We start from the raw sequence: 27,041 nt of genomic DNA on the forward strand, positions 1-27,041 counted from the left end.
TCTGTACAGCTGTCCTGGAACTTGCTCTATAGACCAGGTTGATCTCAAACTCAGAGATCTGCCTACTTCTACCTCCCTGGGATTAAGGTGTGCACCACCAAGCCTGGTTAATATGAAGTCAATGTTTGAAAAGTTAGTTCTGCTCTCCATAGTTTGAGTTATGCCTCTATATTGATTTAGTTTATTTTAGCAAATAAAAGTCGGTCTAAAGAGCTTTCCTGCCTCCTGTCCTCAGCATGCCTTCAATTCTGTTTGCTCAGGCCATGAACTTTCTGGCAGAGTGGGGTGATAAGAAGTAGGCCCGGTGGGCACGGGGGACCCGCTGTGACTCAGCCGCATCTTCACTGAGTGGCCTCCCCTGGCACCCCAAGCATTATTCCAGGGGACACTGGAGCGTTTTCCCCAATGCCTTCTGGTACTTTCTCGTTATCTAAAGGCCTTTCAGTCTCACCAGAGGTACAGACCACACTGTCCATTTTGGGGGGTCAGGTGGGGGGAGGGGGGTGTCTGGTGCTGGGGATGGGACTCAGGGGCCTTGAACTTGCTAAGCACACTGCTGTACCCCGGCTCCTGTTGTGTTTTATTCCTTCTGTCTACTGCGTCCAGGACGGTTCTCTGTGTGCCAAAGCTGCTCGAGGTGCGACTGTATCGGAGGTGAGCTTCAGCCGCGACAGCAACTCTCTTAACTGAGCCCGCTGCTCTACCCTGAGCCCGCTGCTCTACCCCAGGTAACTGAGCCCGCTGCTCTACCCCAGGTAACTGAGCCCGCTGCTCTACCCCAGGGTAACTGAGCCCGCTGCTCTACCCCAGGGTAACTGAGCCCGCTGCTCTACCCCAGGGTAACTGAGCCCGCTGCTCTACCCCAGGGTAACTGAGCCCGCTGCTCTACCCCAGGGTAACTGAGCCCGCTGCTCTACCCCAGGGTAACTGAGCCCGCTGCTCTACCCCAGGGTAACTGAGCCCGCTGCTCTACCCCAGGGTAACTGAGCCCGCTGCTCTACCCCAGGGTAACTGAGTCTGCTGCTCTACCCCAGGGTAACTGAGCCTGCTGCTCTACCCCAGGGTAACTGAGTCTGCTGCTCTACCCCAGGGTAACTGAGCCCGCTGCTCTACCCTGAGCCCGCTGCTCTACCCCAGGTAACTGAGCCTGCTGCTCTACCCCAGGGTAACAGCTGAGCCTTTTAATCACCTTATGCTGCCACCCCAGATACTTCCAGAAATGCCCCTAGGGCAGAATGAAGAATGTAGTGTTACTAGATAACACCCATCTCCCCTGTAAGCACCTCGTATTCCGTCTACACAGTGTGTTTAGGGTCCAAGGACCAAGCCCTCGTCAGCTCTCCTGGACCACCTGCCCTGGGTCTGGAGAACATGACACAGCTGGACCCTCACCAATGAGCTGAAGCCAGAGGGGTCAGGGGTCATCTCCCCCCCCAGAAAACAATGCCGATTCCTCGAGCACGATATAAAAATCGCAGAGGCCGCGCCAATCCTCATATATAGCACATGTCTCTGTTTTTACAAGGTTGTCTGGGAACCACAACTGGGTGGGCCAAGTCCCTCGGGGTTGTCAGGATGCTCTTCTGGGTCAGGTCTTGCTGGGCGACAGCCTACATGTCATAGAGTCGGAGCTGCTCCTGCATGTCACCGTCAGACATCTCACCGAACGTCTCTTTGTTGTCCTTCATGAGCTGGAAGATGGCAGCCAGCTGTTCTCTCTGAACTCTGTTGAAAAGAGAGGACGAGAGGAAAAGGGTGCTCCCGACCGGAGGCGGGGTGGGGTGGGTGGTGGGGTGGGGCGGGGCGGGGTGGGTGGGGGATTGGGACCTGTGCCATTGGCCAGGTGGAGACCCTCCTTCCTAACTACTTTTGCTTTTCAGTGTAAGACCCACCTAAAATGCAGGAGGTGGTTTGCACGAACACACTCGGCCCTGAAGTCCCGGGTCTCCGTTTCCTCTTGGGCCTGTAGCTGATTTGCATCCCTCAGTGAGGCAAGGAGAAGGAGACCCGTTTTTTCATTAGGTGGCTTGAGGTGCCGAGAAGCGCGAGGTTAGGGGCGGCCTCAGTTTAGAGGGATGAGCCAGAAGCAAGGGAAATAAATGGGTGCGCGCGCAGATGCGGGGCTGGAGGATGAAATCCGGCCCCCCGGGGCTCCGCTGCCTAGAGAGAGAGGCTCCTCTTCCTCATGGACACAAAGTGGGTGGCGGTGCAGGCGGACCTCGGTGCCGACCACATGGCTCTGTGGCCGCTTTGTGGCTTGTGAGGTTCTGGCACGCCATCAGACTAGCGCAGAGTGACTCCCACAGCAAATACCAAGGGTGAGCTGAACAGCTGAAGCCAGGAACAGTGTGGGGTCCTGTTTGTCCCTCTGCAATGCTCTGTGCTCGCTGTGCTCGTCAGCGGCAGGCCACTGCATCTCCCTACGCTGATTCCCTGATTCTGTAGTTCCTGTCTCTCCAGGACGCAGGACTGCGCTGGGGCCTAGAGACAACTGGAGCCACACTCGCAGCCTCGGATCTCAGCCTTCCCCAGGGCCGTGTCTGTACCTATCTATGCTGTAGGTCCGTCATAACCGAGAAGGGTTCAGCAAAGTTGTCAGCCACTGGACTGTCTGGAGAAGTAGCCCTGATGTGTTAGGCCTTATGCTTTTTCTTTTCTGAGACTAAAAAAAAATACTCCTTTAAATTGTTCTCATAGTGTGTGTGCCCCCAGCACACATGCAGAGGTTTCTCTGTGTGGCTGTCCGGGAACTCGTTCTTATAGACCAGGCTGGTCTCGAACTCACAGAGATCCGCCTGCCTCTGTCTCCCCAGTGCTGGGATTAAAGGCGTGCGCCACCACCGCCCGGCTATGCCTTTTCTTTTGTCTTTATACAGTCCTCACTGTGTAGCTCTGGCTGCCCTGAAAGTTCCTGTGTAGACCAGGCTGGTCTCGAACTCACAGAGATCCTCCTGCCTCTGCCTCTGCCTCCTGAGGGCTGGGATTGCAGATGTGTGCCAGCATGCCAGGCTAGGTCTTGTGCTTTTAATGATATTTCTACCCTCCCATCCCCACATCCTCCACTCAACAAACGGTTCTCTGTCTACCCTGGCATCTAGAAGTTGGAGTACTGATGTCCCGATTCCTACCCTCCTTTGTCTGGGCAAACTAGGTCTACAGTCAGTCCTGCTGGAAGAGGAAGAGGGGATATGCAGGGTGCACTTTGTACCACACTATGTGAAGAAAAGAGGGGGGGGGCGTACCAAGAGCCACGAATGAAACCACTGTCAAATACATTTTGCACCGTCTCTTAATGAGCTGTTTATAATGTTTCGGTGGCCATGATTGTGTATTTATTGTAGTTTTATTACTATTATTATTTTTAGGATTCTGGGGTGTGTGTTGAGATGGTCTCACTATGTAGTCTTTGCTAGTCTGGAATTCACTTTGTAAATTCTGCCCCCAGGTACTGGGATCACAGCTGTACACCACCACCACCCCATACCCACAAGGCTGTGGTATTTACTTACTTATTTGTACTTATTTTTAATGTGTTCAGTAGTTTCATCTCCATGTATGTATGTGTTTGCCTGATGCCCTCAGAGGTCAGGAGGGGGAACTGGACCCCTGGGAACTAGTTACGGATGGCTGTGAACCACCATCTGGGTGCTGGGAACAGAACCCCGATCCTCTGCAAGAGCAAGCGTTCTTAGCCAAACGCCCACCTCTCCAGCCCCGGGCTGTGTGTTTTTAATCAGGTTTGCATACGGCTTTGCGTTCTGCTGGGACATCAAAGGCATCAGAATGAGGGGAGGTTTAAAGTTTGCTTCTAAAGAGATCTCTGTTTTGTCTTAATAAAGCAAGCTGAAGAAACACACGGTAACCAAGGTCCTCTACTTGACATTTTATTGGCGGGAACACAGGCTTTCCACAGCGAGCCAAGCCGCCAGGAGCGTGAGGGGCTTGTGCTCCCAAAACCATGTTTCCACACAGGCCTAACTAAGGGTATCCAGAGCTCACTCCCCTGTGAGGAGGAAATCCCAGTCTAGACAGGAACTTCACTATTGCTATTCAGGAACAAGTGAGTGGGACTCTGTTGGTCACGTGGCTCCGTGTTCAAAGGCATCGAGTTGTGTGAGTTGCCATACTGCCTGTTCAGCCCTGAGCCCCGAACCCAAGTTTTTAGGCATGGGAGAAGGCCGCCAGGCACGCGCGGCTTAGGAGTCGATGCTGGACATTTTTCCAGCTTTCTATTAAATGGAAAGTCTTCTAAAAACTTAGCACTTTAGAAGAAAAAAACATGTTTTCATCAACAAGTCTAAGACTTCAGAGTTGTTTGGTATATAGTATAAATACTGTCAAATATAAAATTCTGAAAAACTAACCTGGGGCTGTTGGGTGATTATCTGGTGAGGTTCAAAGTCATCTAGGAAAAGCCTAGGAAATACACAATCCCACAACCCAGAAGTCTACTGGAAGCTAATACTGCTATTGCAAACGAACGTGGAGACGAGGCTGGTCTGGAAGAACACTAGTGAAAAGGCCTCTTAGTACCAAGACGATTGGACCCAAGACTCCAGGGATGGGGTGGGGGCGGGGGCAAAAAGGGGGGCCAAATTAAAGCCAGTACCTGGCATGAATCATCCCTGCCAGAAAGAGGAAAGCACCCTAGGGTGTGTGTGACCATCTTTGTCAGCACTCGTGGGCTTCACCTTACTTGTCTGTCTCTTCTCAGATCTGGTGATTTGGCTTCCGTGAGAACAAAAGCCCAGGCGGGTTGTGTGAGCAGGGTGTCGGGGGCAAACATGGCTGGTAAGGAAAGCCCAAGGCCGAGCCCATCGTCTTGGCAACCCCCTCCCCAACATGTCAGCAGATTTGCAGACAAACTCTCCCCCAACCACCCCAAGGCTGCATGGGCTCCTCCCTGGGGGGTTCCTGTTTGTTTGTTTGGTTTTTCGAGACAGGGTTTTTCTGTGGCTTTGGAGCCTGTCCTGGCACTTGCTCTGTAGACCAGGCTGGCCTCGAACTCACAGAGATCCGCCTGCCTCTGCCTCCCTAGTACTGGGACTAAAGGCGTGCGCCACCACCGCCCAGCTTTTTTGTTTGTTTGTTTTTAATCAAGCTTTTAAGATGTTAAAAGGAAAGAAAGCCTTCAGGAGGAGGCTAAGGACACCTTCATTATTCTTCCGTTCTGTAAAGAGAAATAGGGAGAAAAAGATCATGTATCCCACTCAGTTTACTTTAGAAGCAGCACAGGACAAGGACGGAGAGTGGGCGCAGGGACCAGAAGGGTGATGGTTGGAATCGCAGAGGCCGTGCTAGACTCTTCTGCTTTCTCAGACCAGCAGTGTGAGCCCCACCTTACGCAGCGACACAGGCTCCACTGGTCAGTCCCCATCCCCACGCCCCACCCCCCAGCCAGGCGGCCACTCTCAGCTTCTGAGAAACAAGAGCAGCTGGGCAGTGAGCTTGTGGTCCTCGGCTGTGTGGTTGCTTACACTCGTGACATCCTATTGCCCTGGGTAATTTCCTGCTTCCTGGTCTGTGTCTCCGGTGAGGACTGCACCTTCTCCGGGAGGTTCCCCAGAAGGGCCAGAAGCCTGGATACCTCCCTGAAGACCAGTGATCGTATATTGTGCCTTTGGCGCCCTCTCCTGGAAGCTGGAGTCAATGCATCCTTTCAGCCGTCAGATTCACTCAAGAAGAGCCAGAACTGGTTAGGGCTGGGACGTCCCTTAAGGCCCTAATATGCTGTTTGCAGCCCTCCTCTTGGGCTCTATCTATTTCCACGAGTATGCACTAGTGAGAGGGCCCAGCCTGACCTGTCAACACAGTTTAGTCTACCAGCTGGGTCCCACGTTCCCTCTGGAGTAGTGGGATACCCTGCGGACCTGAAAAGCCGTGCTTTGTAGCTTGCGGAGTGGAGTGAAAAGGCCTCTTGCTGGGGGAGGGGGTGGTGGTGCCAAAAGCCTGCTAGCCAATGATCCCGGTCACACCGAGGGAGGCGGCACCCCCAAGGGAAGCTTCGGAGGGAGGTGGGGACAGAGGCAGTGTGGGGAGCAGGGGAGGGGCTGTGCATGCCCGCTCAGAGGAACTCAGAAAGGTCAGCGTGCACAGCAGCCAGGACTCCAGCCTAGCCACTCTCCAGGCGCTGGGAGAGTTCTGTGTGAGCAGATCCGAGGGCAGGAGTTCTCAACCGAGATCAGAGAAGAACCCCCTGGGACCTCTAGCTTCCTAACTGCCCTCCCCAGGGACCTGTGAGCAAGCCTGAGGAGAGCAGAGCTGGGAGCCGATGCAGGGCTGGGTTCTAGGTTCAGCTACGGTGGCCCAGCGGGTCATTCAAGACAAAACAGGTGCTCCCTGTGGTCAGCCTAGGACCACACAGAGGCAGTCTGGTAGGGGCGGAGCTTACAGGCACCCTGCCAGTCTGAGGATGGTGTCATTCATTTGATGGCAACCGTGGATGCGTTTCATCATCATTATTATTATTTATTATTACTTTGCACTTTTTGTTTGTTTTTCGTGGACGTGTGAGTAAGCATGTGTTGCCGACGTACATATGTGGAGGTCAGGGGACAAGTCCCAGAGTTGGTTCTCTCCTGTCACCGCATGGGTCTCGGGGATCAAACTCGGGCTTTTATGCCTGGGCTCCTTTGCTCCCTGAGCCATCCTGACAGCCCTACACTTGATGCTGTCTCTCAGGGGACAGTCCTGGGGCAGTTTCACCAAATTCAGTCAGGTCCAGGTCCGTCTTGAACTACCATCTCTCCAAAGCCCAGAGGCAGAAAGGTGAAGCCAAACTGAACAGCCTCTGCAACCCCAAGCATCACATGAAGCAGAGGTGAGGTGGGGGGAGGGGCGGCCCTGGGCAGCTTCCGCTGGGGCCACATGCAGGGGTGGGGGAGCAAGCACATGTCAGATGGGCAGGCACGTGAGAACCACGGGAAGCATGCTGCGTAGGGTAAGGGAATGAACATGAACCCAGGCCCTTCCGGGACTTCCGCTAGCCCCTCCTGCACACAGTGAGGACTTCCGCTAGCCCCTCCTGCACACAGTGAGGGCTTCCGCTAGCCCCTCCTGCACACAGTGAGGGCTTCTGCTAGCCCCTCCTGCACACAGTCAGGGACTTCTTCCTCACCCCGGGAGCAGCCCCTTGGCACAGTCTGTAGCCTACAAACAGCCAAGCATCAGTGGGTGGCCTGGAGGCCCCTGGCGACTTGGAGGCAAAGGCCCTCAGCCACTACCTTGCCTTTTCGTTTCCTGGTCTCTGGCTCTGAATGCAGGGGCAGCGGAAGTCCCCAAGCGGAGGCCTAGCTGCCACCCACTAGCTATGAACATGAGAGACAGCGGCAGACCTAAGGACCTGAGGCCTAACTGCTCTCCTACTCTGACAGCCCCTCCGCGGTGCTTCCCCCTGAGGGGACAGAATGAGGCCATAACACTGCCAAAGCCCCATCTCCAGGAACATTCCAGGTGGTGCAGGGGAAGGGGGGGGGTCAGGCCCTCTCCCGCCTCTCCAGCCAGGGCTGAACCCTCCTCACAGGACCTGCGACAACACCTCAGCTCTGCCACTGGAGTTCCAGAACAGCCTCAGAAAGACTAGTGAACGTCAGTGACCGTGTCTGTCCTCTACTGACACACCAGCAGGGCGTGGGCCACATGCGGCCAAGGCCTGGGTCTGGCGGGCCCAGCTTTCTTCAGAGCTCTCAATATCCCTGCCTACCCTGAAACTTGGGAGGGACTACAGGCCTCTCCCTCTCAAGGTGAGACGTTAGCCGCCGCCTCACAAGATGTATGCATATTCCCACAGCTCCCCAGGTCTCAGAGATGACGGTCCTCCCCCTTAAGTACACTAGCACCCAAACCAGCTGGACCCCTTAGGTCTACCAGGGTCTTCAGTTGGCCTCTGAGAGCCTTTCCCCCCGGGGCAAGGCTCTTTCTGTGGGATTCCCTCGTGCATGGGAAAGACAAGCCAGGTTCAGATGGGACGGAATGCAGTAATCGGTTATGGAGATGGGGGGGGTTTAGACCACATCAGTGGCGTTGGGGACACATCAGCGGGTGAAGTGAGAGAGCACTGCTAGTCTACGGAACCAACCTCCTTACCACAAGGGTTTGCAAGGACATTCATGGCCCCCGGGACTAAAGGACTCGCTACAGGGAGGTGAGGTCAGAGGTCAGCTCAATCCTGAAATACAAACGTGGCAAATGGGGGGGGTTCACGAGAAGAGGCAGCGTCCTCGTCCGAGGACTCGGGGCTTCTTCCTGCCTGTGCCTGCCCGGACTTCCCTCTGCACCCAGGGTGAGGAGGCTTCCTGTGAAGCCAGCGTCTTGGCAGGGAGACAGGCTCTTGCAAGCAGGGCGGTTGTGATACTGGAGGGGTAGCTGGTGGCCCTGGAGCAGCCCAGAGAGGGTGGGTTAGCCGCGCATCCTGCCTCGGCCTTCTTGCTGATGCTTATATGAATCAGGGCTGGGGGGAGGGGGACTGGAGAGGCGGCTCAGAGGCTAAGAGCATCGGCTGCTCTTCCAGGGTCCTGAGTTCAATTCCCAGCAGCCACATGGTAGCTCCCAGACATCTACAATTCAGTCTGGTGCCCTCTTCTGGCATGTAAGCAGAAAACTGTATGTGTGATAGATAAATAAATAAATCTTAAAAAAAAAAAAAGAATCAGGGCTAGGCTAGTCCCCCCACCAGCCCCTGGCTGTCAGGACTGGAAAATGGTGCTGCTCTCAGCGAGACTTCGCTATAATGCAAGGGTTCCCCTCACACAGCCGAGGGGGGGGGCAGGCAGGACAGCAGGTGCACGTGGGGGGTGCGGCTGGGCTGGGGCAAATCCGCTCCTCCTGTGGCCACCTTGGCCCACCCTACTGCTTCAGAGCTCCCCCTCAGCCACCCATGCAGTCCAGACAAAACGCTGAGGGAGACCTGGGGACACACTAGGGACTCTGGGGGGTGAGGGGAGAGTGGCCTGATTCCAGAGCCCAGAAGCCATCCAGCTGCCCTGGGCTGTGCAGAGCGGAGCTGCGCGGAGAGAGAAAGACACAGTGGGTGGGGGCCGGGAGGGGGGAGGCTGCCAGATGGATGAGCACCAAGAATCCTGCTCTGTCCTCAAGTGACAAATTGGTTTTGTCAGGGACTCCACGCATAAGTGCACAGTGAGGCTGATCACTGTTCCTGGCATCTCTCTCTCTCTCTCTCTCTCTCTCTCTCTCTCTCTCTCTCTCTCTCTCTCTCTCTCTCTCTCTCTCTCTCACTCTTCCAGGTTGGGGAGGCTTCGGGCAGAGAGAGCACGAGACACAGACTCCACTTTCCTCTCATGCTCTCCCGTCTGTGCTGCCTGCCCCAGGGGAGCGGCCTCCCTTGATTGAGGCTGGCTGAATATTACCAGGACGAGAATGGATACCCATCCCCACCCCTACACAACAGGGCAGAGGACACGCTGGGCTGGCCCACCCCCACCCCACCTCCGCTTGGCCCTCACACGCGTGTTCCAGAAGCCCCCTACCTCTGCTCCTCCTCCAACTCTTCTTTGGTCATCATCTTCTTGTACTGGCTTCCCCTCAGCTGCCCAGGGCTGTACTTAAAGGAGAAGGCCGCTCCTGTGGGGACAGTGGGTCAAGTTTATCGACAGCTCGGGTGGCCAGGCTCAATAGCGACCCCTGGAGCAGGGGATGAAACTCAGAGCCTTGCCCATGCTAGGCTAGGCAAGCGCTCTTCCCTGAGCTACATCCCGGCTCTCCCTTTGTGCATTTTCAAAGAAACAGACCAGCAAAAAGCAAACAAACAAAAACCGGGTGGTGGTGGCTCACACTCTTAATCCAGCACTCGGGAGGCAGAGGCAGGAGGATCTCTGAGTTCGAGGCCAGCCTGGTCTACAGAGCGAGTTCCAGGACAGCCAGGGCCACACAGAGAAAAGAAAGCCTGTTGTCAGAGATGCCCAACAAGCCACATACAGTCCTTGTACCAACCCGAGAGCAGCCCCAGATTGGGAGGGGCCAGGCTCTCAGTCATTTTCCCAACACAGGCCCATCCTATACTTTCTACACATCCCATAATCCTCTGGTTTCCTAAGCCTCGGCCTCTAATGGGGGTCGGATGGAACGCAGAGAGCCAGGCAGAAAATGTCCCCTGCGCTGCTCCATCTTCCAGATGCCATTCCCTCCCCCGGCCAGTTTAAGCCAGCCTAGGGCTGTCTGCCTGTCTCGGAGCCAACAATTCCGCTGTTGCCTGCAAGGATTCCCCTGCCATGCCAACTCCCACCACAGCGGCCTCCCTCAGCCCCAGTTTATGCTGATCATACCCAAGAGCAAAAGCCGTTCACATCCCAGGGAGCACACGGGTCCGCCACACTGGGTCCCAGGGACTCAGACCTTCCTTCTCTTCTCCTAGGCTTGGGGCAGCCAGGCTCAGGCTCTCTGTCCCTCCCCCGGGGTTATCAGCGATTGAAGGCGCACACATCGGGGCAGAGATGGGGTGCACCAGTGAACGGGCTTGGTGGCAGGCGGCCAGGGCCTGAGAGCGGCCTCCAGTGCCTGCGGCCTGTTAGAAAGGGCAGATCTGCAGGGGTGTGTGTGTGTGTGTGTGTGTGTGTGTGTGTGTATGAGAGAGAGAGACAGACAGACAGAGAGAGAGCAGAGAGAGCAGGTAGAGAGAGAGTGGGGGTGCGGGGAGCACAGAGCAGAGCACGGAGAGAGACGGAGAGAAGGGCCAGGGCACCTATGTGACACAGTGCCAACACAGACGCTGGGGTACCCCAGGAGAGGAAGGCAAGAGCTTCAGGGCAGCATGAAGAAGAGGCGCTTCCTGGTGAGAAAATCTGCTTGGAAGCAAGGTCCTCAGTGTCCCTCAATCCAGCCCGTGTCTGGGGAGGCTGAGGGTGGCGGGCTGGTTGGCTTCCATCTAATGCCTGTGAAGGCAGAAAGCCTGAGGGACATCGACAGCCTGTCACACTGCCATCTCCTCTTCCAGTTGCTATTCTAGAACTTTCTACTGCCTCTCCGAGAGGTCCCACATCTTCTCACAGCAGGACAGGCTCCCCACTCACGTCATCGGATATGTGGACGCACGCCCCAGAAGCAAAGGCCACTGGTATAGCATTTTCTCCTGGCTCGGAGGAAGAAGTTTCTGGAAAGGATCTCAGAACCCACACATTCTGCAAGGGCCAGGCTATCACCTCATCAGGCCTCACTTAGGATTGGGGTCCTCACTAGCCAGCTGCCCAGGACCCGAGGCCTTTCCTCAGGAAAAAAATCCCCACCTTTTATGAGGACTGATTTGCTCCTCAAATCATTCCACAAGCATTTAGAGCGTACCATTCCAGGTGCTGGTGTGATCCTGCAGTGACCAGAGGACACCTCGGACCAGCAGCTGGTCCTAGACAAGGGTGGCTGAGACGGGAGGGGGCTGGGCTGCAAAAGTGTCCATGGAGCCAGGTGCGGGCGGCATACATCTTTGGTCCCAGCACTTGGAAGGCAGACCGCTGTTGAGTTCCAGGCCAGCCTGGTCCAAATCAAGCTTCAGGCCAATTATACAGAGGGTCCAGGACAGCAAGGTGACTGTGTGTGAGGGGACGGGGACATCTGAGACAGTTGGGGTTGGCTTGACTGCGATGAAGGGGTGGGCCTGGGGGTCTGAGGCAGAACTGGGCTATCCTCCTTGCCTTCTCAGAAAGCCCTCCCTCCTCTGCAACCCCCACCGCCACCAGGCTAAGCTCTGCCCAGCTAGACTAATGGAAACTCCACTCCATCTGGGTCATCGGGACCAAGACCTTTGCAAGCCCAGGATGTGCAGAGTTGAGGCTGGAGATCGGGAGCTTCCCCGAGCAACTCCGGTCTGCTGCCTGCCGGGAGCAGAGTGGCAGCTTTCATTCATACTGAGGAGCAAAAGGGCAGGGTCTTTGTTATCCGAAGCCCCAAATATCCTGCATGCCAGGGACAACAGCTGTAGCCTGAGCTTACAAGCAACCCTCAGGGTGAACCCAGAAGAACCGACAAGACCGATGAACCTCAACGCCTGGGCCGCCGCGTTGCTGTTTTAGAAAAATAAGCATGAAAAGTTCTGCCAGCTTGATGCACGTCTGGGCTCTGGTTTATGGGGCAAGTCTTATTAGCTTGATGCTCTTCCAGCCCGCCAGGGCAGCCGGCTGACACAGGCTTTAACTTAATCACACGGGGTGGGCCAATCCAATTTTGTTAGAGCAGGAGGGCTGGGTATGAGAGTCCCCGGGGAGTGTGTACAGGGTGGGGGCTTCCTCTTCCAGGCATCATGAATCTATGAGTCGCTTGGGGAAGTCATTTTAGCGACACTAATCAATTAGCCTGGGAGGCTGAGCTGCTTACTGCAGAGCAGATAGCGTGGGGGGAGGGGGAGGGGGAGCTTGCCTCCTTCTGACAGCTGAGACCTTCCTCCCTCTGCCTGGTTATAGTGGCAGGCCATGAAGACTGGGGGCTGTCCAGGGACAGTGCCTCAGAAGAGAAAGGGCAAACTCAGGAGCTGGCATTGGGGTGGGTACAGGGCTTGCGGATGTCAGCCGAGTTAGAAACGGTAGCCTGTAGATCTCTCACTTTGTTTACACACAGGGGCCTCCAGACTCACTCCAACCTCCCTTCTTCATGCTCAAGTCACTAATAGGACCTTGATACCCACACCAACAGGGACAGGGACGGTCTCTCGGGCCACAGTCGCTGGTAGCTCCTAACTCTATGATCTAGGGGTGGAGAGCATGGGCCTGGCTGGCCAGGGGTTGACATCTCCACTGCCTGTGCCTGGGCACCCTCAGAGGCTATACCAGTAGAAACCCGCAGCTCTGCCGGCTCTCTGGAGGGCCTGGGAACATCTCTGAGCCTCATCTGCTAACACCTGCAGGAGCCCCAGTTATCACATCCCTGAACCCCTGTTTCCTATGGCCCCTGCTGGCAGCTGACTTAAAGCTTCACTTGGTCTTGCTTTGAAAGAAAGAAAGAAAGGAAGGAAGGAAGGAAGGAAGGAAGGAAGGAAGGAAGGAAGGAAGGAAGGAAAGAAGGAAGGAAGGAAGAAAGGTCTCTGTGTGCTCGCTACACTGGTCCAATAAATAGTAACATTTTGTTTTGCTTTTTCCAGTTTTTTTGAAAGAAATAAAATGTGACAGATTAGCCAGTCTGTCTGTTTGTCTAGGATACACAGGCCTCTTGGTTATATATGTTCCTGTGACTCCCTCCCTCCTGTCTCTCCCTCCTCTCCCTCCCTCCCCTCCCTCCTATCTGAACCACCCAGGGCTCAGGAGAAGCAGCCCCATCTCCGAGGAGGCCTCCCCACAAAATGCACCAGAGAGAGCCAACAGGAAGACAGGCGTGGCTGGGAGGGGGAGAAGAGACAGCCAGGGAGAGTTTAGCTCTGAAAGGAGGCCTCCTGCCCCCAATGGCACTTGCTTTACAGACAGGAAAGCAAGGACCAAAGTGAAGGAATGTATGCAGGGAGGCCAGGGATGAGTGGTCTCTGACCTGATCACCCCACAGCCCCTCTCGCTCCCCCGTGGTCCCTCAAGTCTCAGACCCCACTGCCCCCAGAGTGGCCCAGGGAGAGCCAACGTCTGCAGCCTCGTGGGGGAGGGTGCTGCTCACCATCCTCTTCCTCGGGCTCTTCAGTGGGCGGCCCCGTCTCACTGTCTGAGTCTTGCTCTTCATCCTGCAAGACAATGGCGGGGTCAGTGCTGTGTAGCTGGCTGAGCCCCGCTGTCCTCTCAGGAAAGTGAGGTGTGGGCTCCAGAGGGACCACCTCCTAAGCCGGGGAAGCGGAGGGTGAGTGGGGAGAGAGTGGAGTGGGGGACACACCTCCAAGGTCCAGTGTGAGCGTGTCCAGCAGCCGTGGAGGAACCTGCGGTGCCAGGGCAAAGCCAAGGACGAGGAGGAAGAGGCGATAGAGGACCCTGCGTACCACAAGCCCTCAACTTGGGCCATTCTCTGCCCGGGTATTTCAGTAAGTGGCCTGGAACACCCACCCTCACCTTAGTAAGAGACACAGAGAAAACTGGCTGGCTGTACTGCCTAGGGCGTAGGTCAGCTCAACAGCCCAGCTATTCCAAGATAGCAGCCTTCTGGCGGCTTCTAACGTTATTGTCTGTCTTCAGTCAGCTCAGTGATCATTTACCCAAAATTGGAGCTCCACACCTTTAGCCTGGTCTCTCCCACACATGGATTCGATAAACAGAGGGCTGGGAGAGGCATGGCATTCCGTCCTGTCCCGGGATGGCCTTGAGGGAGGGAAGGAAGGAGTGACTTCAACTTCAGGAATGTTTGAGGATGAGAGAGACATGTGATCGGGCAACTGTGTGGGCCTGGAGGGTGTGGGGAGGGAATGAGAGGCCCAAGGAGCTGCAGTGTGGAAGCCTAGCCGGCCAGTGTGGAAACTTCCGGTTTGAGGAGGAGGAGGGCATGGGTAGAGCCTGCAGTGGAGACAAACAGTGATGTGAGTCTGGGCTGCCCAAAATACCCCAAGAAGCAGTCAGTCTCAGCAGAAGGAGGCGTCCCAGCAGAACAGCACGCTGAGCCTGGGAATACAGTTTTCACAAACCCCAAGGTGGTCGGTGGGTCACAAGCGGCCAAGTCTGGGGCCTTGAGCTCCTCAGGATATAGGGCCAGTGCCTACCACGTAGCAGAGCTTACAGGGTCAGGGCTAGCTATGTAGAAGCCGTACTGCCCCATCACAGCCAAGGCTGTGTCCTGACGGACCAGACACCACCCCAGTTTTGCAAAGCAAAGTATCTTTGTAGCTAAGGGAGGTGAGCAGGTCAAAAAAGGAGTCACAGAGGACTCACTCTGAAGAATCTGTTGTCTAGACTAGAAACATTTATCTAGGACTTTTCTACAACAGTGCTAGAGGCTGATGGGGAGTTAAGAACCTCTTGGCTAAATACACTCGGCTCACATGATCTCCAAAATGTCAACCAGTCCAAAGTCACCACAGGGCATGCAGAGGAGGTGTCTGCACACACTGCCTATGAGAAAGAATCAAAAGAATTTATTGGGGGGGGGCTAGGTCACTGGGCAGAGTGCAGAGCTGTGCATGTCGGTAACTCCGGCACTGGGGTGGGGGGGGGGGGAGACAGGCAGACGCTCGGAACTTACCAGCTAGTCAGCCTACACAACTAGTGAACTCTGGAGTCAGTGAGAGATCCTGTCTCGAAAGATAAGGTGGAGCTGGGCTTGGTGGCGCACGCCTTTAATCCCCACACCTACGAGGCAGAAGCAGGAGGATCTCTGCCAGTCTGAGGCCAGCCTGGTCTCCATGGTGAGTTCCAAGCCAGCCATGGTTATATAGCAAGACTCTGCCTCAAAAATAAAATAAGGCCTTCAGGATAGGGTCCCCAGCGTACGTGTGTGCGTGCGTGTCTACAGGCCAGAGAAGGATGCCAGGTGTGTGTGTGTGTGTGTGCATGCATGTGTGTGCATGTGTGCATGCATGTGTGCATGCATGTGTGTGCGTGTGTCTACACGCCAGAGAAGGATGCCAGGTGTGTGTGTGTGTGCATGCATGTGTGTGCGTGTGTCTACACGCCAGAGAAGGATGCCAGGTGTGTGTGTGTGTGCATGCATGTGTGTGCGTGTGTCTACATGCCAGAGAAGGATGCCAGGTGTGTGTGTGTGTGCATACACGCGTGTGCATGTGTCTACAGGCCAGAGAAGGATGTCAGGTGTGTGTGTGTGTGCATGCATGTGTGTGCGTGTGTCTACACGCCAGAGAAGGATGCCAGGTGTGCATGCATGTGTGTGCATGTGTGCATGCATGTGTGCATGCATGTGTGTGCGTGTGTCTACACGCCAGAGAAGGATGCCAGGTGTGTGTGTGTGTGTGCATGCATGTGTGTGCATGTGTGCATGCATGTGTGTGCGTGTGTCTACACGCCAGAGAAGGATGCCAGGTGTGTGTGTGTGCATGCATGTGTGTGCATGTGTGCATGCATGTGTGTGCGTGTGTCTACACGCCAGAGAAGGATGCCAGGTGTGTGTGTGTGGGCATGCATGTGTGTGCATGTGTGCATGCATGTGTGTGCGTGTGTCTACACGCCAGAGAAGGATGCCAGGTGGCCTGCTCTAGCAGTCTCTATCTTGTTCCCTTCGGATCTGACAGGGTCTCTCACTGAACCTGGAGCTTGGCTGGCAGCCATGATAACCCAACAGTCCTTTTGTCTTTGACTCCTCAGTGCTGGAGTTACAGGTGTATGAGCACACGTGTTGCTTTTACATGGACTCTAGGGATTCGAACTCAGGTTCTCACGCATGGGCAGCAAGCACCACCTCCCTAGCCCCTGGAATGGATCTCAATCTAAGCCCTCTATCCTTATCAGAGAGAACCCAAGCATAAAGAGACACTGGTACTCACAGAAGATCACACCAAGAAGAGAAGCTCCAGAAGAAATGCACCCTGCCAACCCCTTGCTTTTGAACCTTTGACCTCAGAGAAAATAAACTGCTGTTGTTTAAGCCCCTGGCCCATGGCGTTTTACTGCAGTGGCCCTGGCAAACCCCTACAGAAGGCTTCCGGCGACAGCAAACCAACCTCATGAAAACTAGACACTGTAACACAGGCTGATGTCATCCTGGCTGGTCCCCCAGCAGGACTGGCTGAGGCTCAAAGCCAATCACCTCACAGGCGGTTCTGCTGCCGCCGTTGCCCTGTCTGCTGCTCTCTGCAGTGCGCTAAATAAGTCTGCCTGCTTTCTAAACAAAACAAAGCAACAGCCAATCACCCCACTGGGTCTCAGCTCAGTGGAACTGAATGGATACTCTGTTTTAACTGCGTGTGGGTTAATTTTCCAGTGTTAGCTTCTTCCAGGGGTGGCAAGAGACGGAACGTCTCCTCCAACGAGCATCCCCAAGGACCCAGGCAGATAGCACTGCAGAGGAAGGGTCAGGCAGGCTTCTGAATGATTAGAGGAAGACAAAGCGTGTGTGTGTGTGTGTGTGTGTGTGTGTGTGTGTGTGTGTGTGTGTGTGTGTGTGTGTGTACACCCATCTGCTGCCCCAGGAGATGCTTCTGTCCTGGATCCTACTGCCTGTGTGTATGTCTGGTCCGGTACCATGTGCATACCAGGTGCTACCGAGGTCAGAAGAGAACATTGGATCCCCCCCCAACAAGAGTTACCGACAGCTGTGAGCGGCCATGCAGATGCTGGGAATCGAATCTGGGAGAGCAGCCAGCGCTCTGAATCATCTCTCCAGCCCCCACAATCTCCAGTCGTTTTGTTTGTTTTTTGAGACACAGTCTCATAGCCCAGGCTGGCCTTGAACTTGCTGAGAATGACACCACACTTCCAGTCCTGCCTCTGCCCCCCATGTGGCACGGGCTGGGTGTACCAGTGGTTAGGGCTTGTGATCTGTCCGTTGTCACTCACTCATGGGTCTCTTTTTGTTGTTGTTGTTTTTGTTTTGTTTTTTGAGACAGGGTTTCTCTGTGGCTTTGGAGGCTGTCCTGGAACTCACTCTGTAGACCAGGCTGGTCTCAAACTCACAGAGATCCGCCTGCCTCCGCCTCCCGAGTGCTGGGATTAAAGGCGTGTGCCGCCACTGCCAGGCTCACTCATGGGTGTCTTGACTCCCTCTGTCTGACCAGGTCTCCCGGGTCACAGGGCCTGACAGCTCATAGCTGTTTCGGTGCCCGGATCTGCAGGACGCCTACGCGGGGCAGCTCTCTTTGTCTCTGTGCACTGAGCTCTGTGTCAGGCCAAAGATGGAGAGACCCACCGTAAAAAGTGCCACTTTCTGTCTGAACACTTCTTGCCCTGGGGAGCTCACTCCCTTACAGAGCAGTCCAGCTCTGGGGAGCAGAAGACAGGGCTCCCTGCCGTGGGGAGCTAGCGAGCAGGGAGCAGAGACAGCTGAGCCTGCCTTAGGCAGAGAGCCAGCCAGCAGCAAGCTTTGTTTGGACTTTCGTGGGTTTCACATGGTTCCTTACTGAAAAAGACCGTCCAGGCGCCTGCTGTCTGGTGGACCTGTGGTAGGAGTGGGGAGGGGGTGGTGAACGTGGGGTGGGTGAGGGCCTGGTCTCATCCTTGCGTGCGTGCAGACATTCCTCTGCACAGACAATGTGCTCAAAAACAAAAGATGACCTCATGCTGGCTAAGTGCTCCGGGGAGAGCCAAATAGGATGATGCGGGGGGGGCGAGAGAGCAGAGAGGAGGGTGACTGACATCTGCTAACATGGTCAAGGGCATGGAGACAGGATGTGCACAGGGCTTGCACAAAGATGCAGGCTGGGCATGCCAGGCAGTCAGTCGACACGGGCGTCTAGACACGGACCCGAGCACAAGGAAGACACCTGGGTGGGGGGGGGGGGGCAGTGAACATTGTGATCAATGGCCAGCAACCTTAGAGGCTGCCGTCTACCCCGCTGCAGCAGAAGCTGCGGAGAGCTCCAAGCAAGGAAGCTGGGATGTTGCTTCTGGGTTACTGGAAGGCAAACTGGGAGCCGATGGAGCTGGGCAGCCTAGGGCACGCGGGCAGCAGGAGCCCGGAAAGGCTATCAGACAGCCTGCAAGAACACAGCGCGGAACGGCGGCCAGCAAGACTGCAGGGGAGCTGCTCCCTCACGAGGAGGCTCTGGGAGACAGGCAAGAGGGGTGGAGAGAAAAGAGGAGACCAAGACAGGCCTGGACTTCAGGCCTAAGCAGTGTGGGGAGGAGAGGAAAAAATCTAGGGAAGAGGGCAGACAGCAGAGGAGAGCGGGTGTCCGCAGGAGATGGAGAGGCCTTTGTGAATGCTTCTGGTGTCCTCCACTATCATCAGGACAACGGTGGCTGTGTGTTCTAGAAGGCAGCAACGGTGGAGCCGGCCCACAAGCCCTTTGGTTGATATTATACACCAGAAGCCTTCCACTAGGGAGAGGGGGAGGGGAGAGAGAAACCCCAAGCATGAGCACACACTCATACACACGTATACACAAGCACACACTGGGCAAGGGGCTAGCTCATGGTGTAGGGAAGGCAGCGAGTGGAGCCGGAGGAAAGAGAGAGAGAGAGAGAGAGAGAGAGAGAGAGAGAGAGAGAGAGAGAGAGACAGAGTGTGTGTGTGTGTGTGTGCGCGCGCGTGTGTGTGTTGGGGACAGACTGACAGAGATAGACTGACCCCTTGTTCTTTTCGCTAGCCCTCACACACACCCCAACTGCATCCTGTCCAGACATCCAGTCCAAAACCACCATCCCAGGCTCTAAGCACAGTCCCGTCAAGGGTACACTCTCCAGCCTGGAGCAAAGTCACTCAAATGAGCGGGGCAGGACTCAATCCCATCAGACTAACAGTTTTGGGCAGTGCTCCCATGGGAGGGTCTAGAGGATTCCAAGGCTTCATAAAACCAGAATGAGACAAACACACGAAAGCCCTGTGGGCAACAGTCTGCACTTTCCCCACCCCCAGGGGAAATGTTGGGCTGAAGCCCCTCTGCCACATTTCAAAACAGGAAGAGAAGGAAATGAAGAAGGGATCGATGAGGTCGGAATGGAGAGGGTTGAGGAACGCAGTCACTCATTGAGGACAGTCAGTTTAAACTGAACACACCCGAGGGTTGGGCTGCGCTGTCACTCGTAAGTACGGTTAGAGCACTCGCTGATCCCGTTCCAGTTCCATCCCAGCAGGCACGTGCACACGCGCGTGCGTACACACATGCACACGCACACACATGGTAGGTGGACAGCTTTTAAAATCTCTTTAAGGCTTTGGCCAGTGGAGAAGGCAGCTTCAGACTCCCTAGGAGTGGGAGTTGTGGGCGTTTTGGCCCAGAGTGAGACTTGCTGCAGACCGGCAGCCGATACTGCTGGCGGAGTAGGTACTTGCACATCTAGAGACTTATCTCCAGACGTTGAGTCCTCAAAAAAATAAGAACCTACGCAGGAGAGAAACTATTCCAGAAATTCCCTTACCCATGGTTTGGGGGTTCAGCAGTGTGTGTGTGTGTAATTAAGAAGATTTTAGGGGCTGGAGAGATGACTCTGAGGTTAAGACCACTGACTGCTTTTCCAGAGGACCAGGGTTCAGTTCTCTGTATCTACATGGTGGCTCATAACCTATCCTTAACTCCAGTTCCAGGGATCCAATGTCCTTTTCTGACCTCTGAGGGCACCAGGCACACACATGGTGTACAAACATGCATTCAGGCAAAATACTCATACATATAAAATATAATTTAAAATATAAAAAATGGTATTATTATGGGGGGGGAGTTCCAGATGGGGTTTCTCTGTGTAACCCTGGCTGTCCTGGAACTCACTCTGTAGACCAGGCTGGCCTCAAACTCAGATCCGTTTGCCTCTGCCTCCTGACTGCTGGGATTAAAGGAGTGTGCCACCACTGCCTGGCAAATTGTCTTTTGCTTTTTGGTTTTTTTGGGGTTTTGTTTTGTTTTGTTTTAGAGTGTATGTGCATGTGTGTGCATGCATGTGTGTGTGTGTGTGTGTGTGTGTGTGTGTGTGTGTGGCCACAATATCACACAAGTGGAGGTCAGAGGACAACTTGTGGGAGTCGGTTCTCTCCTTCTGTCATGTGGCCCTGCAGATCCAGCCTAGGTTGCCAGGGTAGGTGGCACACACCTTCACTCACTGAGCCCTGCTGCTGGCCCACTTCTGCAGCCTCTGCCCACAACCGAAGGGTAAGATGCTTAGGGTATGGTGACACATGCCTGCAATTTCTATGGGGGCTGGAGAGACAATTCAGCAGTTAGCAGCGCTAACCACTCTTCCAGAGGACCCAGGCTCAACCCTCAGTACACACGTGGCAGTTTGACCCCTCTTTTGACCTCTACAGGCCCCTTGCATCCACATGGCCCATTCAGGCGCGTGCACTTAAAACCCAATTTAAGAAGATAACTTCTAGGCTGGAGAGACGGCTCAGTGGTAAAGAGCATTTGGTGCTCTTCCAGAGGACCCAGGTTCTATTCCCGGCACCCACACGGTGGCTCGCAGCCCTCTGTAACTCCAGTTCCTGACGTCCTCTTTGACTTCTACGGTACACACGCAACACAGGCAAAACACTCACATACGAAAACAATTTCTAAAAACACACTACTTGCTATAGTGTATGTGGTGGTCCACGTCTGTCAGTCCCAACCAACATTCAGGAGGCAGAAGTGGGAAACCAAGAGTTCAAGGCCTCCAGGGCGTTGGTGGCAGCGCACGCCTTTAACCCCAACACCGGGGAGGCAGAGACCGGGTGGACCTCCATGAGTTCAAGGCCAGCCTGGTCCACAGAGTGAGTTCCAGGACAGCCAGGGCTACAGAGAGAAACCCTGTCTCAAAAACAAAAAAAATTTTCAAAGTCATATTTGGCTACTTAGTGAGTTCAAGACACCCTGAATCTATACGAAGCCTCGTCTCAACGCAGCAAGAGGCCTGGCAGCTGGCTTGGCGAGACTAGCCTGGTGCTGGCATGAGCTCACGCACGGAATAAAAAAGAGTGGATTAGCAATAAAAGATTTTAGCATACATCGCCCTACCTGCAGGCCTCTCCTTTTTAAGTGCTAGCGGTCTAACCCATGATCTCACCTAAACCACGCAAATGCCTTACCACTGGGGACACCTCTGGCCTTCAAAGACATTTTTCCATATAAACTTAAAGTCAATACTCACACAGAAAGAAAAATCCAGCCCCGAAACAACACTTACAAATGCCTCAGCGTTGGAGATGTAACTGGACAGCGCAGGGCTTGCTTTGCATGCCCTAAGCCTTGGGTTCCACTCCAAGCACCATATGCAAAATAGTCCCTACCATGGGCTGGAGAGCTGGCTCAGCAGTTAAGAGAGCCTGCTGCTCTGCCGGGCGGTGGTGGTGCACGCCTTTAATCCCAGCACTCGGGAGGCAGAGGCAGGCGGATCTCTGTGAGTTCGAGGCCGGGCTGGACCAACAGCCTCCAAAACAATACAGAGAAACCCTGTCTCGTAAAAACCAAAAAAAAAAAAAAAAAAAAAAAAAAAAGAGCGCCTGCTGCTCTTGCAGAGGAGCTGGGTTCTGTCGGGTAGAACCCACAAGGCTGCTCACAACCCTCTGTTAACTCCAGTTCCAGGGGAACCAGACGCCCTCTTCTGGCCTCTAGGCCAGTGTGCATGCATGCGAGCAGGCCTGCAAATATTCATACACATAAAACAAAATAAATAAATGGGTCTTTTTTTTTTTTTTTGGTTTTACAAGACAGGGTTTCTCTGTATTGTTTTGGAGGCTGTCAGTCCAGGCTGACCTCGAACTCACAGAGATCCGCCTGCCTCTGCCTCCCGAGTGCTGGGATTAAAGGCGTGCGCCACCACCGCCCGGCCTAAATGGGTTATTTTTTAAAGCCCCTACTGTGGTGTTCCTTCTCGTCTGAGGGTGTCTTGCTATGCTGCCCTAGCTGGCCTCTGACCCTGGACTCAAGCGAGTCTTAAGTCTCCCAAGTATACAGGGTACCAGATTTCGTTTTTTTGAGTAGGACTAGAACCCACGTGACAGGAGGTCTGACTGGCACAGACTAAACGTCTAGCCCCAGGGACGACCCTATGTCGTGGCCTCTCCGGGACTCTTCCTGTACAGCATCCTTGCTGGCCATCCTAACACCCCAGCACACACAGCACTGCTCCCGGTTTACGAAGGAACAACTTTTGTCCAGACACTGTTACCTCACAGTTCTCTGCGGGAACTAAGTGTGCCCACCAGGCTTCCTGCCCTGCCAGCCCCAAGTAATCCCCACGAGAGAGATGAAAACACATCCTCATAATACGAGTCCTGCTGGGGAGTGGGAAGGCCGGGCCTCCGGACCTCAGGTTGGCTGGCCTCACCCCTGCTTCTTGAGTCTCCTCCGCTCAGGCCTTGGTCCACAACTGTCTCCTCCCACTACCCGGTTCCTGGCCTTGAAGGCACCCAGTCTGCGAGGGGGGGGGCTGCCCAAGTGATCTCCAGCAGCAGCTGAAGGCCGGCCGCCTCCCTGGGCTCCTTTTCAGTAATCAGCTTTGTGAGTCAGAGCCTGCAGCTGCCAGACTGCCCAGGCCTCGCTGGGAAGGGAGCAGACCGGATTAGGAGGGAGGTAGTTAATGGAAAATGAAGAGGGGATGAGGTGGGGAGTCAAGCTAAGCCTCTCATGGGCCGTGGCTCCTGTCCAACAGCAGGTGGGGTGGGCCCTGATCCCTGGCTGCTGCCTTTCACCTAGGGACCGTGTAGGGGGCCTCCACTGAGGACATCATCCCAACCCCGAGTTATATAGGGGCGTATCTCCACCCCTGGCAGCGTGATCAGAAGAAGGGGCTGGAAACACTTGGAGACGCCTGAGTCCATTTCGAGACAACTTCTAAGCAACTCCTTCCAGCACTGAAGCCCACACTTGTGAAGTGTGGAAGGGACGGGCTCCCAAACGCACCTGTGTCTCTCACGTGGGACTCTGCCCACCGGGCACTTCAGGCAGCAGTTCAGGGGGCTGGTCTGTCCCCATGCTCACAGGTATCGGGCCTGATCTCCACATGAGGAAACTGCCTTACTGTTGAGCGGGTTCCCTCAGGGCAGCTTGTCCTCCAAAGCCTGGGCATGGTGATGTGTGCGCCTGTGCTCCTGGGATTCCATTTTGTTGTTTCTTTTGGAATGGGATGGGGGGGGGTTCATTATGTAGGCTAGGCTGGATTTGAACCCAGAGAGATATTCCTCCTCTGTCTCTCACCAGGCTTTGGGAAGCTGAGGTCAGCCTTGTGTACATGGTGGACTCCAGGTCAGCCCAGGCTGCAAGTCAAGAATCCACCTCACCAACCAACCAAAACCAGAAAAATCCAAAATGCCCACTTGGGTTAATTAATGAAGGCATAGTATAACTATAACTATAGTTATAACTATAACCCCATTACAGGACGAGTGTCTCAAAAAGCCTCATAGAGAGTTCCTCAAGAAATCGCCTACTTCAAAGGATCGCGATGGGGCTGTGCCTAACTTTGGTCTAGACAGAATCTGATGCTGAGCTGAGGGGAGCATTTTGAAACAGGGCTGGTGGAGAGGGTCTGTGATGGTCTGAGAGGAACCCCCAGGTCGGAGAGCATTCCATTCTCCCGGGGTTGAACACAATAGCTCTCCTCACAGCCACTCTAATGACACAATTAGTCACCTACTTGTCAAGCAAAGAGCCGCTACCAGGGGTCTGGCAGACTCAGCAAAGAGAAAGGGCCTGGGCCCAGTCTGACTGCCGCCTCTTCTGTTCCCAGAGCTTCAGTCCCGTGGAAACCACTGTGTCCATCAAGCGACAGAGGAGGTCCCGCAGATACGCTGGCCACACACCAAGGCAGCAATGCCCACGGCTTCCACTGTCCTTCGGGACGAAGGCTCAGGTTGAAGAACAAAGTGTTCAAACTGACCAGAGACCGGAACGGGTGGCGTGGCCCTGGCTCTGTGAAATCCCAGTAACCTTGGGCAAGCCAGGGTGCAATCCACAGTGCACCAGAGAAAGAGGGGTACCCTGAAGAAGGCCTGGCCAGCTGATGGCCGGTTCCGGGGAGGTGGGGGCGGTGGGGGGGGTGTGGGGGCGCGGGGGGGCGGGCCGCTTCTTGCACCTTTCATTCCAGGCAAGCCGGGGCTCATCTGCAACCCAGGGATGGGGATTGGGGGCGTCAAAGCCTACAAGCATCCTGAGGACGACGATGACACGGTCCCAGCAAAGGCTTTTCCTTTCAGTCCAGCCCTCCCAGCCTCATGCGACACCCACACTGACTCTGGAATCTGGATTTCAAGTTGACCTAAAAGACAGGCAACTTCCTTTCTCGCACGTCCCATCCCAAAGCACTCGCTGTGTTGTCAAGACTAAGCTAACTCCAATTCAGGCCTTTGGGAAGTGGGGTGCATGTCGGTGGATTCGGGCACGGGAGGGCAAAGGCGGGAGGAGAGGAGGGTGCAGAGCAGAATGTCAACGGCCGTGAGAGGCCCGGGAACGCCAGAGCGGGGAGGGAGGGCGGGAGGGAGGACAGATCCACTTTGGGGGAGGATGGAGCGTCCTGGCCGCAGGAACCCTCCTTTCCTGCCGGCCGCTGGTCGGCCCTTCCTGGGGAGGTTCGGCCGGCAGGCTCGTGGGTGTCCTACCAGGGACCCCCACGGGGACCCGGGTGCCTACCTGCCTCCCCTCGTCCGCAGGCTCCTCTGCCGCGGGTTCCCCCAGCTCCGCCTTGCCCTCGGGCTGGCGCGGCCCCGCGGGTGCGGGCTCCGGGGCGCAGGGCTCGGGAGGCTCAGGCGGCGCGGGAGCCCCGGGGGCCTCGGTCGGGGACGCGCATTCCGGGGCCGGCCCACGCCGCAGCAGCAGCCAGGCGAGCAGCAGTGCCAACGCCGTGGCCAGCGCCGGCAACGCAGCCAGCAGTTCGGCCGGCGCCTCCATCGCGCCGCGGCCGCCGAGTGCCCGCCCGCCGGGACCCCGAGGGAGCCCGCCGCGCCCCGCCATCGGGCCACGCCCCGGGGCGGAGTCCCGCTAGAACCACGCCCCCTCGCGCCCTCAGGGTGACTCCGAGTCCGGGACCTTGGGAGGCGCTGGAAAACCCACCCCTCGCTGGCTGATGCTCTGGGGCACCGACTCAGCTCGGGCTTGCTGGATGGGGTGAAGGGCTCATTGTTCATTGTCTTTAGCTTGGCTTCATTTCAGCCCTGTACAGAGGTTTATCTTAAAGATGGTGGTGCAGACTTGTGATCCCAGCACTTGAAAAGTGAACGGGAGCAGGAGGATCAGAAGTTCAAGGCCGTCCTCAGTTACAATGAGTTCTGGGCCATAGAAGATTCCCTCTCAAAACAACACACATCACACACAAAAATGCTCATCTTAGAGCATTGGTGATCTGGGCGCTATGGAAGAGATGCGCGGAGGCAAGTCCGAGGAGGTTCACGGAAACTGAACACTAATTGCCATAAAAGGAAAATCAAATTGGGACGTGGTTGCTTTCGCCCTTGATCTGAGATCCCAGCACTCCAGAAGAAGGCAGACGGCCCTCTGTGAGTTCAAATACAGTCTGGTCTACATAGCAAGTTCCAGGTCAGCCAGGGTTGCATATGAGACCCTGTCTCAAAGAGACAAGGGAAATCTCTCATGATTACTGGCAGCCATGGCCTACAGCTGTGGCATTCATGAGTTTTTGCTGAAGGCTTCTTTCTCATCCTGGCTTCAGCAAGAGGCTGGAATGACGTGTTTTTCCATATCTTTTCTAGGGCTCTATTGATTAAAGTGTAAAACACACTGTGACCAACTGTGTATTCCCCCAACACTCCCCATCCACCTTCCAATTACTCTGAATAAATACAAGGCAGACAAAGTTTGTCAGAGAAAAAAAAAAGAAGTAAAAAAAGCAAACTCAACTTGTTAATGCAAGCCTGTAATCCCAGTATTCAGTAAAGAGGGTCAGTTCAAAGCCAGCCTGGGCCCAGACTGAGCTAGACCCTGTCTCAAAGGAACAGAAAGGAAGTGGGCTACTTATCCCAGGATAGTGGCGCTCACCTATAGTCCCAGCTATTTGGATTTTTTTTTGAGTTTTTTTTTTTTGTTGGTTTTATGAGACAGGGTTTCTCTGTCTTGTTTTGGAGGCTGTCGATCCAGCCTGGCCTCGAACTCACAGAGATCTGCCTGCCCCTGCCTCCTGAGTGCTGGGATTAAAGGCGTGCGCCACCACTGCCCGGCAATCCCAGCTATTTGGAAAGTCAGTTAGATCTCCTGAGGCCAGTTCAAGGCCAACCTGAGCAGTCTCGGCTCACACACACAGTGGGGTTCCAACTTCAGCAGGATGCTAGACTGGGAAGGAATCCCAAGCGCGCTAACGAAGGGCACCACACCTGAGCTACATCCTCCCAGACAAAGCGCTAATTTACCTGGAAGAAAGAGTACTCACAGCTTGTGAGTTCCAGCTGTGACAGGAAAATCCCCAGCAACAGGGAGAGCTCAGAGCTAAAGCAACAATCACTGGCTTCAAGGGACTGGTGTCTCTCTTAGTGGCAGTTGATGGAAAAAAGCTCAACCATACATCGCAGAAGGGGCTTGTCTGTAGGCTCCTGGTTTTTGTCCTTACAGGACGTGCACACACACACACACACACACACACACACACACACACACACACACACACACACACACA

At 55.0% G+C, this 27,041-nt stretch overlaps 1 protein-coding gene across 3 annotated transcripts; it reads right to left on the minus strand.

The window, feature by feature from the left end:
- Positions 1–1,493: 1,493 nt before the first annotated feature.
- On the minus strand, positions 1,494–25,384 carry Mxra7 (matrix remodeling associated 7). Of its 3 annotated transcripts, none has more exons than XR_005878535.1 (5): positions 25,049–25,384; positions 13,579–13,642; positions 9,486–9,579; positions 8,078–8,167; positions 3,872–5,170 (listed from the first exon to the last, which is right to left on the minus strand). XR_005878535.1 is itself a non-coding variant. In XM_040750098.1 (5 exons), the coding sequence occupies exons 1-4, from the start codon at positions 25,367–25,369 to the stop codon at positions 8,134–8,136; spliced, it is 513 nt and encodes a 170-aa protein (XP_040606032.1). In that variant the 5' UTR covers positions 25,370–25,384; the 3' UTR covers positions 3,872–5,170; positions 8,086–8,133. The 3 variants fall into 3 exon arrangements, 2 of the variants coding, with proteins under 2 accessions (XP_005069932.2, XP_040606032.1); XM_040750098.1 differs by having other exon boundaries at positions 8,086–8,167; XM_005069875.4 differs by lacking the exons at positions 3,872–5,170; positions 8,078–8,167 and adding an exon at positions 1,494–1,725.
- Positions 25,385–27,041: the final 1,657 nt, after the last annotated feature.

Source organism: Mesocricetus auratus, unplaced genomic scaffold, assembly GCF_017639785.1.
Source record: "Mesocricetus auratus isolate SY011 unplaced genomic scaffold, BCM_Maur_2.0 Super-Scaffold_100007, whole genome shotgun sequence".
Taxonomy (NCBI): domain Eukaryota; kingdom Metazoa; phylum Chordata; class Mammalia; order Rodentia; family Cricetidae; genus Mesocricetus; species Mesocricetus auratus.

What these genes read in the sequence shown, in the direction of transcription:
- Mxra7 (XM_005069875.4), bottom strand. Translation starts at nt 25,369, where the DNA reads ATGGCGGGGCGCGGCGGGCTCCCTCGGGGTCCCGGCGGGCGGGCACTC. An exon ending in AGAGCCCGAGGAAGAGGATG is followed by an intron (nt 9,580 to 13,578) that starts GTGAGCAGCACC and finishes CTGTCCCCACAG; the next exon opens with GAGCGGCCTTCTCCTTTAAG. An exon ending in GAGTTGGAGGAGGAGCAGAG is followed by an intron (nt 1,726 to 9,485) that starts GTAGGGGGCTTC and finishes TCTTTTCAACAG; the next exon opens with AGTTCAGAGAGAACAGCTGG.